The 14,687-nt window shown below is 45.7% G+C and overlaps 1 protein-coding gene across 1 annotated transcript in view; it reads left to right on the top strand.

Annotated features, from left to right (window-relative positions):
• Positions 1-12,522, top strand: part of LOC142008696 (carboxymethylenebutenolidase homolog) — a 34,569-nt gene extending 22,047 nt beyond the window's left edge. Inside the window, exons 2-7 of the mRNA XM_074985962.1 lie at positions 154-188; positions 356-578; positions 1,485-1,592; positions 6,302-6,444; positions 8,006-8,097; positions 12,343-12,522. Of these exons, the coding sequence (XP_074842063.1) occupies positions 364-578; positions 1,485-1,592; positions 6,302-6,444; positions 8,006-8,097; positions 12,343-12,522 (738 nt within the window). The 5' untranslated portion in view covers positions 154-188; positions 356-363. The remainder of the gene's footprint in view (positions 1-153; positions 189-355; positions 579-1,484; positions 1,593-6,301; positions 6,445-8,005; positions 8,098-12,342) is intronic.
• Positions 12,523-14,687: the final 2,165 nt, after the last annotated feature.

The raw sequence follows: 14,687 nt of genomic DNA on the forward strand, positions 1-14,687 counted from the left end.
ACACCAGTGGAAATCGGGAGCAACTGCTTTGAACTTAGTACTGTCGCATAAGGTTAAAAAGGCATGATATTAGAAATAGGCCCTTTAATATTTAAGATGTACAGGTCATTTGATAACTTTGCTTTAAAAAAAGCTTTCTTTCTTCATTTGCAGGTTGCTGACAAGACTGGCTGGCACCTGTTCAAAAGGTTTCTCACTTCAGAACACTAGCATTAAGTTTTAATTTTCCCTTTCAGACAGAATATACTAAAGCTACTCATAGATGTTGTAACATCATTCAAGACAGTATTTTCTGCAAATCCAATTTGTACTTAATTTTATGCTAATTTTTTTATTTATTTCTATGTTACTTTAGCTTTTTAAATGGCTTCAGCTGTTCCACCTTTCCTATATGATATCGGAAAAAGAACTAATTATGTGGACCTTGGACATGAAGAGCAAGTGGGGCACATGAAGGCATATGTTTGCAAACCATCTTCTGACACAGACAAAGCTGTGGTTGTGGTTCATGACATACTCGGATGGCAATTCCCAGACATTAGATACATAGTTGATCTAATAGCATCTGAGGGATACATGTAAGTATTGTCTTCATGATTTCTTCCCAAAGAAATGTTCTTGGGTTCACCAAATTCAGATTTCCAAATTGAGTTTTCCAAATACAATGAGAAATCACGTCATTTCAGTCTGAATTACTTGGCTTAGAACAAAGGACACATAAAAGTGATACCTCCTTGACCGATCCAGTTGTAAAATAGGTTCTCTCTCTTCAGGCTGTCAAGATTCTTAGAACATGGCGGTGACCCAAGCAGAGTTCTGAGAAATGTCAAGGCAAAGTGTATTAGCAAATGCACAATCAAAAGGTTGCTCTGTTTAAGTGTCAAGCAGTGTAGATGATTAAAAGAAAAAAATGGTTTTAACTAAAATTTCATTAGAAATACTAACAAGAAACGTATATTCACGTTAGGTTGTAAACGTTTTCTTTACAACAAAACTTCTTTGCATCTAGACAAAATGACAATATTTCTTTTAGTTTGCACTTGCAAAGATCTAGCATGCGGGAGAAAAAAAGCATAGAGATGAAAAGTTCTTTTAAATGCACAGGCCTTTGGATCTGTTTTTAAACATAAGGTGACAACGCATCTGTTTATTTTTCTATGGAAACACTATTTTTCTGACAGAGAGACAAAGTGGATGAGGTATTACTTTTTATGAACCAACTTTTGTTGACAAAAAGGGACAAGCTTTTTTCTTCCATGGACCTCTTCTTCTGGTCTGAGAAAGATATTTGGTCTTACTGAATTTTACAAAGTAATTTTCTGATGACTGGAATAGCATTATGATTGAGAGGTGATAATGACACTAACCATAAGGGTGGCCATTATGGGGCAAAAAAGGGATGAATGACTATTCAGATGTACATAGATTTTCCCTCTTTCTATTGCCTTGACCTAAAAGTTGACTCACTTTTATTTTTCATACAGAGCCACCTGCCCAGACTTTTTTGTGGGGAAAAAGCCTTGGACATCTGCTGATCACTGGGCTAAGTTTAGTGACTGGTTAAAAGATCGAGATCCAACAAAAGTGGACAGGTAAGATGTATATTTATGCTGGCACTTTCAAAGCTTCTAAACATGCCTAAACATAAATATATGGACTTAATGTAGCAATTAAAGAGCACTTACATGCCTTTAGGCATCTGCATGGCCTAGCCCAGATGTAGATAGATCAAAGCTAGCTTGGGTAATAACAGCAGCGAATCTGTTGCAACACAGGTGGCTGCACCAGCTGGCCCTGCCTGTCCTGGACCCGGGGTATATATTCAAAATAGTCCCCTTCCATATTGGTTTCACTACTACTGTTATTCAAGCTTGCTTTGATCTATCTACCTACGGTGTTGCAATCACTTCTCCAGATTACAGAGCAGACATAGTCTCAGAGGGTAGCCGTACTAGCCTGTAGCTTCACAAATAACAAGCAGTCCTGTAGTTTCTTAAAGATTAACAAATTTCTTAGGTAATGAGCTTTTGTAGGTAAGACCCAGTTCTTCAACCTGTGTGGGAGACAAACACAACAGGAGTTAATGGTTGAAGAGCTAGGCCATCCCTGGGCATACTAAGGCAGGAGAGCTGCTGCACCATGTTCTTCCTCATGGCTTGGTCAGTGTTGACAAACTCTGTTGAAACGCTCTGTCGACAGAAAACAGCCACATGCTCCAGCCACTTTTTCAACAGAACACACCCCAGAACCCCATCAGACAGGGTCGCATGGATGGCAAGCCCTTGCAGGACCACCAGCCTGGCACACCCTTAAAAGCCCCCCCACCTCCTGGTCCACGTTCCCTGGCCGTGCTGAGGCTTGCCTGCCTCCTTGAGGGAAAGCAAAGCTGTTGCAGGGCTCCCCAGCCATCTGTGAGAGACCCAGATCTTTCCTGACTACAATCATACCAGAGTAGCCCCAGGCTCACCCTGGACTGTCGAACAGTGACTGCAGGCACTGCCAGTGATTGTGCCAGCCATCTTCCTGCCAGCTGGCCAAGGAGCACACTCATGGTGCCACAGTGCCCCGCCTGCCCTTGCCCCCTCGGGTGCTCAGGCAGGTCTGGAGGTTCCCCACCAGCTCCAACTGGTGGGACCAGCTGGTCATGGGGCAATGGGACAACCAGCAGTGGCTCCAGAATTCCTAGATGGGCAAGGAGACTTTCATGGAGCTCTGCAACTGGCTTCCCCACACTCTCAGATGACAGGACATCACCAGGAGAGAAGCCACTCCAGGGCACCTCCCATGGGGGCATCAGGTCTGCAGCCCTACTCTGCCCCCACCCTCCTGCCTTTTCCCCCTAAGCCCCCCCAGCTCATCCCCAGTTGAGAGGGATGTGGGGCTGGTGAGAACGGAACTTTCACTGAACTGTAGATGAATGTAACTCAAATAAGCCTTCTTCACACTGCAAACTATTTACATATGTACAGTGTTGGGGGAGCTTGGGACATTAATCCAGGGAGAGAGTGGAGGGCCATGAGCCTACGCGGAAGCAGGACCCTAGCAGCATCGGCTGCAGGATCGCCTCCTGCCATGGGTTGGGGGGTCCCCGTTGGGGCTGGGAGCCTGGAGAGGTGTGGGCGTGGCCAAGGTGGGGTCGGGCTCAGTGGGGGGGAGTAGGGGGTAGGTGGGGAGGCCTGGAGGGGCAGGGGGGCAGGCCATGGCCATTGCCCACTGCAGGGCCTGCAGCACCACCTAGAGCACAGGGTCAGGAAGGGCAGGGGTGGGAGGGGGAGCAATGGTGGCAGGGGAAAGGGGGGCCACAGGCATGGATGCTTGCGCCACCCCGGCCTCCCAGATGGCGAGGAGGTGGTCGATTCTGGCCAACCACTGGTCCGAGGCCAGCGCCTGCTCCTGTCATCACTCCCAGTCCTCCTCAGCTGCTGCTCCTGCAGTTCATTTGGCACCGGGGGCTGTGGGGCTGCCTGAGTGGTGAGGAGGTGCCATCCCGGTGTGACACCACTCCTGGGCTGGCCAGCTCCAGGACCAGGATGGGGCTGGCTGGCCCTGGCAGTGTGGTGGGGCTGGCCCGGCTCTCGGACAGTGCAGCTGTAAGGAGAGAGGGTAAGACAGGGAGTCCTTCCTGCAGCACAGCTCCCAAGGCCCCATCCGCCCCCACGAACAGCAGCCCCCACCCCCCCAGGGCTGTGGGACGGGTTGTCCCAGGAGGGCCTGCCTGTGCCCCCTGAACAGCGGGTCCTGCCGTACAGGGCCTTGGGGTGTCTCAGGGACTGGGCTGATCACTGTGCCCTCCCCATGCCCCCACCCGATGGGCTAGTGGCCCGGAGGCGGAGTCCAGCCACAGAGGGGTCCTAGCATAGGTTGCAGGTGAGCCAGATGCAGCCTGACCCTCCCCATGCTCCCCATGTGTGTGGCCCCTGACGCTGTCCATGGAGGACAGACGCTGTCACCTGTGGGCATGCCTGCATGCCAGGGGTGCACTTCTTGGGGGAGCATCTGGGGTCCAGCGAGGGCTCATGTGGGTGGCCTGTTCACAGCCCTGGTAGGGGCAGGCACTGCCACCCGGCTCTGGGGTGTGCATCATGTGGGGTTCTTACTGGACCGTCCCCCAAAGAAGTCCAGTGACACCCTGGACGACATGGCCTGGCTCGACGAGGCTGAGCTCAGGGCGATCACCAGGGTGCCGTCTGTGGACTCCAAGTCCAGCGTCAGCTCCGGCTCCAGCATGGTCCCAGGCTGGTCCCCCTCCAGCTGTGGCTCTGGCTCACGATGGGACAGCCTCTGATGCAGTGCCCAGGGAGTTGATTTGGGGAGCTGTCCTTGGTTTGCAGATGGCTGTGCAGCTCCTTGTAATAGGGGCAGCTTGCAGGAGCTGCCCTCGATACCTGGGCCACGTTCCAGGCCCTGGCATGGCCTTGCTGAAGCTCTTTCACCTTGGCCCGGACCTTCTCCATGGTCTGGGTAGTGTGGCCATGGTCCCTGAGGCTGCTGGCCAGGTGGGCGTAGCCAGGAGCATTCTGCCCATGGCTGCGGGGTCTCTGATCTGCTCCTCATCAGCCCAGAGGCTGATGAGGTCCCAGATCTTGGGCTCGGTCCAGGATGGAGCCCTTTTCTTTGTGGTTTGGGGTGGCTCCTGGCCCCTCTCCAGCAGCTTCCTTGATGGCCCTGGGGTGTCACAGGGCTGCTGGCTCACTGCCATGGCCTAGGGAGGTGCTGCAGCATTGCTGTGAGGGTGTGGGTGCAGAGGGCATGTTGCTGGCCTGTTCTCAGGCTCTCAACTTCCTGGCACGGGGCTTCCACGGTGCCCTGCACCTTTAAAAGCAGCTGGAGGCACAGAGCGTAGAACTTTAATCATGATGGAGAGGGCACCTCCCAGGTCCAGCTGGCCCGTGTCATGGACGACCTCTCTGTCAACAGAAGGGCCCCCCAGATTGTCTATACAGCTTCTTTGTTGACAGAAACTATCATCACGGCTTCCTCAGAAGTATTAAGTCTCCTCCTGAGCCAGGGCATTTCTGTCCCTTCTTCCTGATGGACTGCAAGAAGAGTACGTAGCATGAGAGGGGATTGATGGGAACGGTAGTTTTCTGCTCATTTGATTCAATAGAATGGGATGGGAAAAAGGTTTCAGTTCTCTGTGTCTCCCTCCTGGAGCCCTGCCTGGTGGTGCTTCCAGATAGATTTTATTCTGTAGGGTTTGGTGCCAAATGGCAAGATACAAGTCTATGTTTGGCTGGACACTGTGGGACTGGATTTGCAGTTGCCCAGCGGGGCCCAGGGACGCCATGGCTGAAGTAAAGGGTCTTCCGCTTGGTGGAAAGTCTTATATTTATATGTCTGCCAGCTACTTCCTCCCTGTTTCTTCCTTTGCAATGGCCATGTCCTTTTCAAGAGTAGCCAGAGTCTGCTTCTGGAGAGGTCTTGTGTCACAGTAGGGTTCTTGTGGGGAGGTTCATCTGGTCTCCTTACTGTGCTTAAGGAAAGTGATGTAGGGAGGCACATCTTTGTTATGGACAGACATACAGATCTCAACCATCTGTCTGAATGACACTACAGGCAGGACAAAGAGTCTGCTGTGCTGTTAGGATTGTAAGGGATGTGGCTTGTGCTTGCCTGGCAAATGCACTGCTGGGATTTGCTCTGTCACATGTGGAGCTGCAACTTTTGCCGCTTGGTGATAAATGCCTCACTCTTCTCTGAAGTGGGTCTCAGGAGTAACAGTGGGGGAAGATTATGCAAAAAAAGAACTGTGAACAATATACACCTGCACCATGCTGCCCAACACTCTCATCTGGAGACAGATGGTAAATAGTCCCAGAGGGGTAGCAGTGTTCGTCTGTATCTTCGCAAAACAAAACAAGCAGACCTGTAGCACCTTAAAGACTAACCATTTTGTTTGTGAGGGAATGAGCTTTCATGGGTAAGACCCACTTCAGCAGGAATCTGATGAAGCTCAGATCCCTGACTGACAACCAGTGATGTAAAACGGTATTCTGTTTGCACACATTTACACTTGCTTGCATGTCTTTTTCTTTCTTGTTCCTTTCAGCACGTGATTAATGCATTGTACTTCTGCTGAAGCAAATGTTTCACTTTAACCATATGCTTAATTGCTGTCCTGTACAGTGATACTTTTCTGAATTAGGGCCATGGTTACTCCATATTTATGAATAGCAGTGCCTAATCTGGAGTTGGAATAATTTTAAGCAACAATTTTATGTACTTTTGTGTTTTCTTTCTAGATTTTCAGATAACAATTTTACTATAAATTTCTTAGTTCACTTTTGTTTATATGTCTTAGGGAAGCTGATACTGTCTTGAAGTATCTAAAGGAACAATATGGTGCAAAGAAGATCGGCATCGTTGGGTTCTCCTGGGGTGGAATGGCTGTACATCACCTGATGCTGAAAAATCCTGAATTAAAGACTGGGGTGTCCCTTTATGGTAGTGAAGAATGCACGTAAATTTGAGCAGACTCACTTGATTGTATGGAGTATTTGTGATGTTGTTCTATATTGATTTCTATAAGTATTCAACTTCTAGGTGACCTGTATATTTAAATATAACTGTTTATTTCAGCAATGTAATTCAATATGGTCCCACTAATGGGACAGGTCATATTTTAGATGTTCACAAAACAGAAAATCTCATATTTATTTTTCATTGAAATGTCATCACTGGCTCTACAACTACTTTGAAAATTACCATCTTTCTTTTTCTCAAAATCTTTTGTTCTTCATCAGAAGAAAATTTGTACTAATCTGTGAAATATACTAAAACCTGATCTACACTAATGCTGTGAATTTTTCTAAGTTACACTAATTAAGTTACATAAGTTATGTAACTTAAATGAGCGTGGCTTATTTTGACTTAAAATAGTGTCTACACCATGCTATGTCAGTGGGGGAGTGCTCTCCCATCAACGTACTGCTAAACTGGCACACAGTGACACAGATATAGCCTGTAATAAAGACTAGCCCTGAGAAACAAGCCTTTCCTGATTCCATGTGACTGGCTCTGTGCTGCAGCAGGGTTCTCTGCTCTCTCTGTTGCCATGGCATAATACATACATCCCAGAGCACAAGCGAACAACTTGGGATATAAAAAGGGTCTGAAAGAGGGAGGAAATCCATTGTTCATGTGCTGAATGCCCATCTGAACATAGTTTGTAGGGACATTTTAGCATTTCTGATGGTTAGGCAGGATACTGGGCACAGATGATATCAGAGAGGACTTCTGTTGTCTATCCCGAGGGGGCTACATCCACAGGCTTTTAGGGAATTTCACAGTGTAGAAGTTATGTTGGTTCCTTAATACAGTAGCAACCAATGCTTTCCTTCATATTGGCTTGGCAACGAAGCTACAGTGTTTCCTTTTGGATATGAACCTAGCCACATTTATGCATGCCTTTGCCACTGCCAGTTTAGATTGCTGTAATATGCTGAATGTCCGTCTGAGGACCATTCAATTTCAGTGACTGCAGAATGCAACTCTTACCTGCTTAGTGGTGCTTCTCACTCATTGGCACACCACAGTCGGAACCAACCCCAGAAACCAGGTAGATACAATTGCCACGATTTGCTGATTTGTAAAGCCCTATTTAACTTGGATCCCGTCTCTTACATGTCATCTTTCTCTTTATGCTCCATCCCCATTTTTCGGATGTGTACAGGGGCTGCTGACTCTAAAGTCTGCTGCCTTCACTGGTCCCAAGAACCCACCTTTGTTGACACTCAGTATATCTTGCAAGGACCGTTAAGTGGAATATGCAATGTTTTGCCTGCTGGGTTGGCTTGAGGCTAACTGAGCCTCCTGAGGTTCTCTGAGCATTTTTACACACTTTCTCTGTGAGATTTTAAAGCTAATCTACGTGTGTACATGGCATTTGTGACAGAATATTTTTATAATGAAAAATAAATGTTGCTGAAGCCAACAGAGGTTTCTTGTTTAAATTCACAACTTGAAAGATGTGTCATTTGATTTAAACTCTCAAAATGTTTTATAGGAATAATCAGGGACTCTGATGACAGATACAATTTGCTGAACCCAACATTTTTCATTTTTGGGGAAAAAGACCACACCATCTCATATGATCAAGTAAGTGTTTCTCTCAAAAAGGTTTTTTTTTTCCTTCCCTCTCATGCTTTTATCTTACCAGGCAGAATTCTAGCTATTGAGTATAATCTGTGTAGGCCTGCCAGGAAACCCATGGGGCAGTAGGAGAGCAGAGCAGTAGATGTTTTCACCTATATTTTATCTTGTCCTGGAGCTTACAGATAAACCACTTTCAGAGAGACTGAAGAGAAACATGGTGGGACCAAGGATCAGCCCCCTTATATCATGGCAAGCAAGGCTGAATGTATCCAGAGAGATGCCAGGATACAAACTATAAACTTGGCTATTCTGAGGTGGCCGGGGAGGGGGGAGGCCAAGGAGGCTTCTGCTCCAGGGGCTGGCAATTCAAAAGGACCCAAGGCTCCTGTCCACCCCGCTGTTACTGCGGCAGTGGTGGCAGCTGGAGCCCCAGTGTATTGGGGGTGTGGCATGGTCTCGGAGATGCTGATAGCTGCCTGCCCAGCCCTGCCCCTTCTGCCCAAGGCCCCGCCCCATCCAGGACCACAAAGCCCATTCTCCCTCCCCTTGCCCAGTAGCCTGGCATTTCTGCTGGCCTCTCTACCGGACACAGAGGTTCAGTTCTCAGCCCCACCTCAGAACTGATTGTGGGCAGATCACCTGTTCACCTGTCTGAACATAAATCCCGCTGCCTGTCCAGTGACAGTGGTGGTACAGCACTGCTCGCATAGTTTATCCTAAAGGAATAATCCATAATCGAGGGAGGACTGGCAGCAGGGCAGTCTGAAGTCCCAGTTCAGGAGTCCATCTCCATTCAAGAGAGCTTCTAAACACATGTGCTTTCCTGAACCAAGGCCTCCAAGAGGGTTCTCTGTCTCTGAAATTTGTTTCTCCCCTGGATTTGCAAGAGGCTGGATTTGGGTATCCATCCCGACACTCTGTAAGACAGTTGTTTTCCCAGATTTTTCCTGGGGAGTGGGAATACTGGACAGGATGAGCTGGAGTGAATGAGCTGCAGGCCTTTGGGAACAATGTTTAGAAGACCTATTCTTCTCAGATGTTCTTGTACATAAAAAAAATCTAAATGCTATACAAATACTGCATTAAGAGAACTTTGAAGCTGTAAATGAAACACTTACATGACAGGAAGTGCCAAAATTAAGGTTGTATGAAGAACGCTGACAACCTTATCTGCATTCACTAGGTTACAGGATCAAATCCCTTCAAGCATTGGTATTGACTTCATTGGGGCCTGGATTTCGCACAGACTGTTTAATTATATAAGCAGTACATTATTTTTGTTCAGCAAATATTCTCCCAGAAGCAGGGATATTGCTTAGCGAAGGAAGAAGCCAACCTATATTTATTTTAATAGGCATTAGTTAAATGTGTGGACCTATGTCTCAACCTATGCACTGATTGAACAACTCCTTCATTTACTACACACTGCCCAATTTCTAAGGTGAAGGACCCAGTATTCTTCCCCAGTTTCATTCACTATAAAGTGCTGGCTTCCACCCTGCAAAATGAGTGAGGCTTGGGCTCTTTGGAAAATATGTAATTACATAGAAAAAGACAGCATTGTAGTGCAGACACACAAGAGGGAACAACTAAGGTTGCACAGGCCATACTACCTTTATTTTTACGTTGAGGTGCTTTTATTACAAGTGCTTTTGAAATTTAGTTTCTTTATAGAAATTCCTACATTCTTAAAAAAAGAAAGAACAAAAAGTCACCAAAGAGCTTCCATCATGCGGAACATGCTGAAAGCACGTCTCGGGGTAGCCGAGTCAGCAGTGCAACTCTCTGTCCTGCACTGAGTGAGGTGGCAAACCCTAGATGGTTCCCTATTTACACTTAAAAAAAACAAAACAAACTACATGAAAAGACTACTGTGACTGCAAAGTGAAGGAAATTTACAGTTTGTCATACAACCTTAATTCAGACCATTTTTGCATAGGAATTACAGTACATTTTTAATTACACCAACACATACTATTTTGAGACCCTCCTTTCTGTTCTTTCCAACAGACCTTCCAAATTCTGCAACGAATTAAACAACTGGTTCATTCACTACCCAGCCCTGATTTTTCCCCAGAGCACAGTTATTTTGTTTACTGAATAAGCCATGGGTCATGCTAATATAGTTGGAGGTTGTATCATGATGTGTATGCACAAAAAGGCTGAATTAAGATAGCAGTGGGAACCCTAATTTCTGAGCTGTTGGTTTTGCAACCTTTAACTTTAACATGGGGTTGTTTTTTATTTTAGTGGGTGGATGGGTAGCGCAAATGGCAGAACTCCTTCACAGTCCTGCCTGCTTACATACTCACCTTCACAGATGATACTGCACAGGCATCTCAGAACTAAAGTTAAAGATGAAATTCACCTCCACATCTTGCCCATGCCTGGGTAGCTGTGGGTACAGCCACACCTCCTGCTGCAGATATGATTCCCTGCTCGAGGAGACATACCCACATTAGCGCTTGTTGAAGCACAAGACTTCTCAGTGTTTAGACGGCTAACATTCAGCTTTATTGAATTCAATAAGACAACAGATGAGCCAAACTGGACACCAGTAAAACCAGGTCCAGCAAGGCTGCTTGATGCAGCTAACTCTGGTATTTTATACCCTTACACAAACAAGCCCAGTGTCAGAGGCAATTAGTTAGAGAATCGTAAATCACTTTTCAAAGAGAAACCGTTATCAGCAAGGAAGAACAGGTACAAAGGAGCTGGATTCCCAACTCCAAACAGTTCATTAACACATTCCGTAGCGCTCATCCTCCTTGCCATTCCCAAATAGGTCAAGGGAAGTACAGGCTCTTGTACGCGTGCAGAAGTAAGGGATGTGAAATGGCTTCTGAGCTAGCCTTTTTAAGGCTAAAAGGGGGATATACAAGATGGTTTCCACACTGATCAAGCTCGTGCACTAAAAGCAGACTGTAGCTGTCACTATGGGAACAGCCGGTGGGTCTCAGGCAGGACTGTACGCAGGGCAGCTAGCCCTTCCCACTCCTAGCACTGCTGCAGCTACGTTTTGTGTTGAGCACACTAACTTGTTCTGAGGTAGTGTGTGCTGCCAGCCTTTGACCGGGGCTGTAGCCCAGGGTGATGTGCTGACAGGGGGCACATTTGATATGACCTTACCTGCAGCCAGCCCGCTGGGTTTAAGGAGGGAGCACTGCAGCCAGCCCAGCCAGGGTCAAGGAGGAAGGGAGAGAACAAACCAAACCACCCAAGCTGCAGCTTGCAGCACTTACTCTCTCAGGCCAGGTTTACAATAGCAGGTAAAACTGATTTCAGATATGCAAATCCAGCTACGAGAATTGCATAGCTGGAGTCGACTTATCTAAAATCAATGCTTGCCACTGTCCACACAGTGGGAGGTTGACGGAAAAAACTCTCCTGTTGACTTCCCTTACTCCTTGCAACTGCCAGGAGCACTGGAGTCGATGGCGGCACCATGACAGTGCCATTTAGCATGGCCCCACTATGCCTGCTGAACTGAGGCCCAGAATACTGACCGCCAGTGCATCGATCTTCCCCTAAGTGTAGGTGTACCCTCAGGTAACTTCCCCAATGGGTGCCAGGGAGGGTTCCCACTCTCCCCGTTGAAGCCATGTTGGGAGTGGGTGGGTCAGCCTGTGCTGGAAGAGGCTTGGGACGGGTGGCTGTAGGTGACGGGGGAGGGGAGTTGCAGGAGGAGTGCATATACAGATTTTGTATGTGTGTTCCGGCTGACTGGAAGCTTTGAGCAGCCCTGCTGTCTGGGTGTGAGTTAGTGTAACAAGTCCAGGTCCACTTCCTCTCCACTTAGACCCCTGTTTGTCAAGGAAAGGGCTTGCTCTTTCCCCTGGCACTGCCAGCAGAACTGGAGCACATATTTAGCTCTGCACAGTGAGCACCAATAATGGAGGTGTTGCTTGCAGACTGCCTGCTCCCATTCCAGCCGTATAAACCTGACTCACAATAATAAACTTTGTATTTGGTAGAATGGACCCCACAGATACTAAAACTTAATATACTAAGGTCTTTCAAGGATATGAGAGGAAATTGACATATCTGTTGCAGAGTCATATTCTAAAGGTGAGTATTCTTATTACATATGAGCCTGTGAAAAGAGTTTGGGTAATTGAATCTGGATTGGGTGTTAGATAAGTAGAGAAGACACTGTCCACATTTCCCAGAAAGCAGAACAATAGACAATTTGGGAGCTGACAAACAAAAATTAAAATCAGAGTAATAGAAGGATGTTCTGTTTTGCAGATCATCTTACTAGAGAAGAATCTGAAACAGTACTGTCAAGTTGAATATAGAATCAAAGTTTATCCTGGACAAGTTCATGGTTTTGCAGAGTTAAAGCCAGAAGATATGAAACCTTGGGATAAACCTTACATTGAAGAAGCAAGAAGGGATATGATGAACTGGCTGAAAGCACACATTTAACAGAAACAGAAGGCTGGCTGGTCTATATTTGGGAATTTGAGAGTAGCACCTGACTGAATTATATTTTACAGGAAATATAAAGGTCATGTTCCTGTAAGTTTGAAAAAAAAAGTCAGCACTATTTGTGGAGAATTTACAATAATAAAAAATAGTAACATTTAAATTTGTAGTTCTTAATGTTTATCACCTGATTTCACATGGAATCAATATTGAATGAGGAAATCGTTAAGCATTAAAAAGTAGTTCAAAATCAGTCAACCTGCTGGAGAAAGTTCCCCTTTTTGTATTGGGCATACTATTTTCATAAACATATTTTAATTACATTTAATACTAATGAAGTCGGTCATTCACTGAGCACGTGGACTTCTTTGACCTATACCAGGGGTCTGCAACCTGTGGCTCCTTACGGACTTCTTTGTGGCTCCCAACACTATCATTGCAAAGTTTAAAAAAAAAAAAAAAGCCCTCCTGATTATTTTCGATAAAATAAAATAAAATTGTCTAAAAGCTCAACAATGAACAACTCATATTTAAATAGCAAATGATACGTTACCTCAAAACGTTGGATAACTCTCCCCAGCATTCTCCAGAGAGAGAGAAGGTTTGGGAGTGAAAGTCAGGAAGACAGTAGTACAAACACACACATAAAATGTGCAGAAATGGAATATGTAAAAAGTTTGCGAACGTCCTGCAGTAAACATGTATGGCATTACAAATCATTGTGTGGGTGCTGTTTTTAAAATAGGGGTTACAAAAGGTATGGTTTGAGGTTACTTATTAAGGACTGTTTCATATTCATATGCATTGTGACTCTCGAATTATTGAGTTTTTTACCAAGTAGGAAAAAATGCCTCTTCTTGATATTTTGGTTGTCAACCCCTGACCTATACGATTATAACAACAGCGGCCATACATCTTAATTTCATCTGCATGGTATTTTCTATTTGATGTTCCAAGAAGTCTGTTTTGGGTCACCGTTGATGTCCTGTTTTTTTCTTTTAATCAAAGCATTTTTAACAGCTACAAAACATTTATTCAAGACATATTGTTGTCCTTAGTAGAATTTGATGTTTGTCTAACAGGAAGGAGCAGTCCAGCCAAATATGGGGAACAGTGAGCAACTGATCTAAAGAGATTAACCAAATAATTGTAGACTGTCAAAAGATATTGGTTTGCAAACATAAAATTACACCAGTCAAGTGTTCACGATAAACTCATAAAGCACACCAAACTACTGGAAAAAATTCTTCTACTCTAAAAAATATAACCATGTCATGGGCGTGTCAGAAGCAAGAGATACAGCAAAAGTGCGCTTTTAAAACAATTCTGTAAAAGGATTTTGCATCCTTAAAAACAACACTTCAAAACTTCCTGTTGGCTGGCTTTTCTGTGTGAGTTCATGGGAAGAAATAGTAACTGTCTGGTTTCATCCACATTGTTGTTAAGGCATTTGATGCAACCCATGAGATACACAGCTTGAGCACCTCGACATGTGCCCCTCCCCCTCCTGAATAGGCTCACCATGCAGGGCTTTCATGGCCTCTTCCCAGGTGCCCCTTTCTAGCCATCACTCCAAACATTCCCTCACTTGGACTGCCCTTGGTTTCGGAAGAGCAGACTTCGACTCCCTGAGAGAACTGATGGGCAGGATCCCCTCGGAAGCTGATATGAAGGGGAAAGGAGTTCAGAAGAACTGGCATTATGTTAAAGAAGTCTTATTGAAGGCACAGGAACAAACCACCCCAATATGCAGTAAAAAAAGCAAATATGGTAGGCAACCAGCTTGGTTTACCAGGGAAATCCTTGGTCAGCTTAAACTCAAAAAGGATGTGTATAAGAAGTGGAAACTTGGATAGATGACTAAGGAAAAGTATATAGATATGGCTGAAGGATGTTGGGGAGTAATCAGAAAAGCGACAGGACGATTGGAACTGCAGCTAGCAAGGAATGTGAAGGGCAACAAGAAGAGTTTCTACAAGCGTGTTAACAATAAGAGAGTTATCAGGTAGGGTGTGAGGCTGTTATTGGATGAGAAGGGTAACCTGTTGACAGATAATACGGGAAAGGCTGAAGTACTCTTTGAAGGGGTTAATAAACATGCAGACAAGGGGCACCCAGTGGACATCATATACCTAGATTTCCAGAAGGCCTTTGACACGGTCCCA

Source organism: Carettochelys insculpta, chromosome 2 (genome assembly GCF_033958435.1).
Source record: "Carettochelys insculpta isolate YL-2023 chromosome 2, ASM3395843v1, whole genome shotgun sequence".
Classification (NCBI taxonomy): domain Eukaryota; kingdom Metazoa; phylum Chordata; order Testudines; family Carettochelyidae; genus Carettochelys; species Carettochelys insculpta.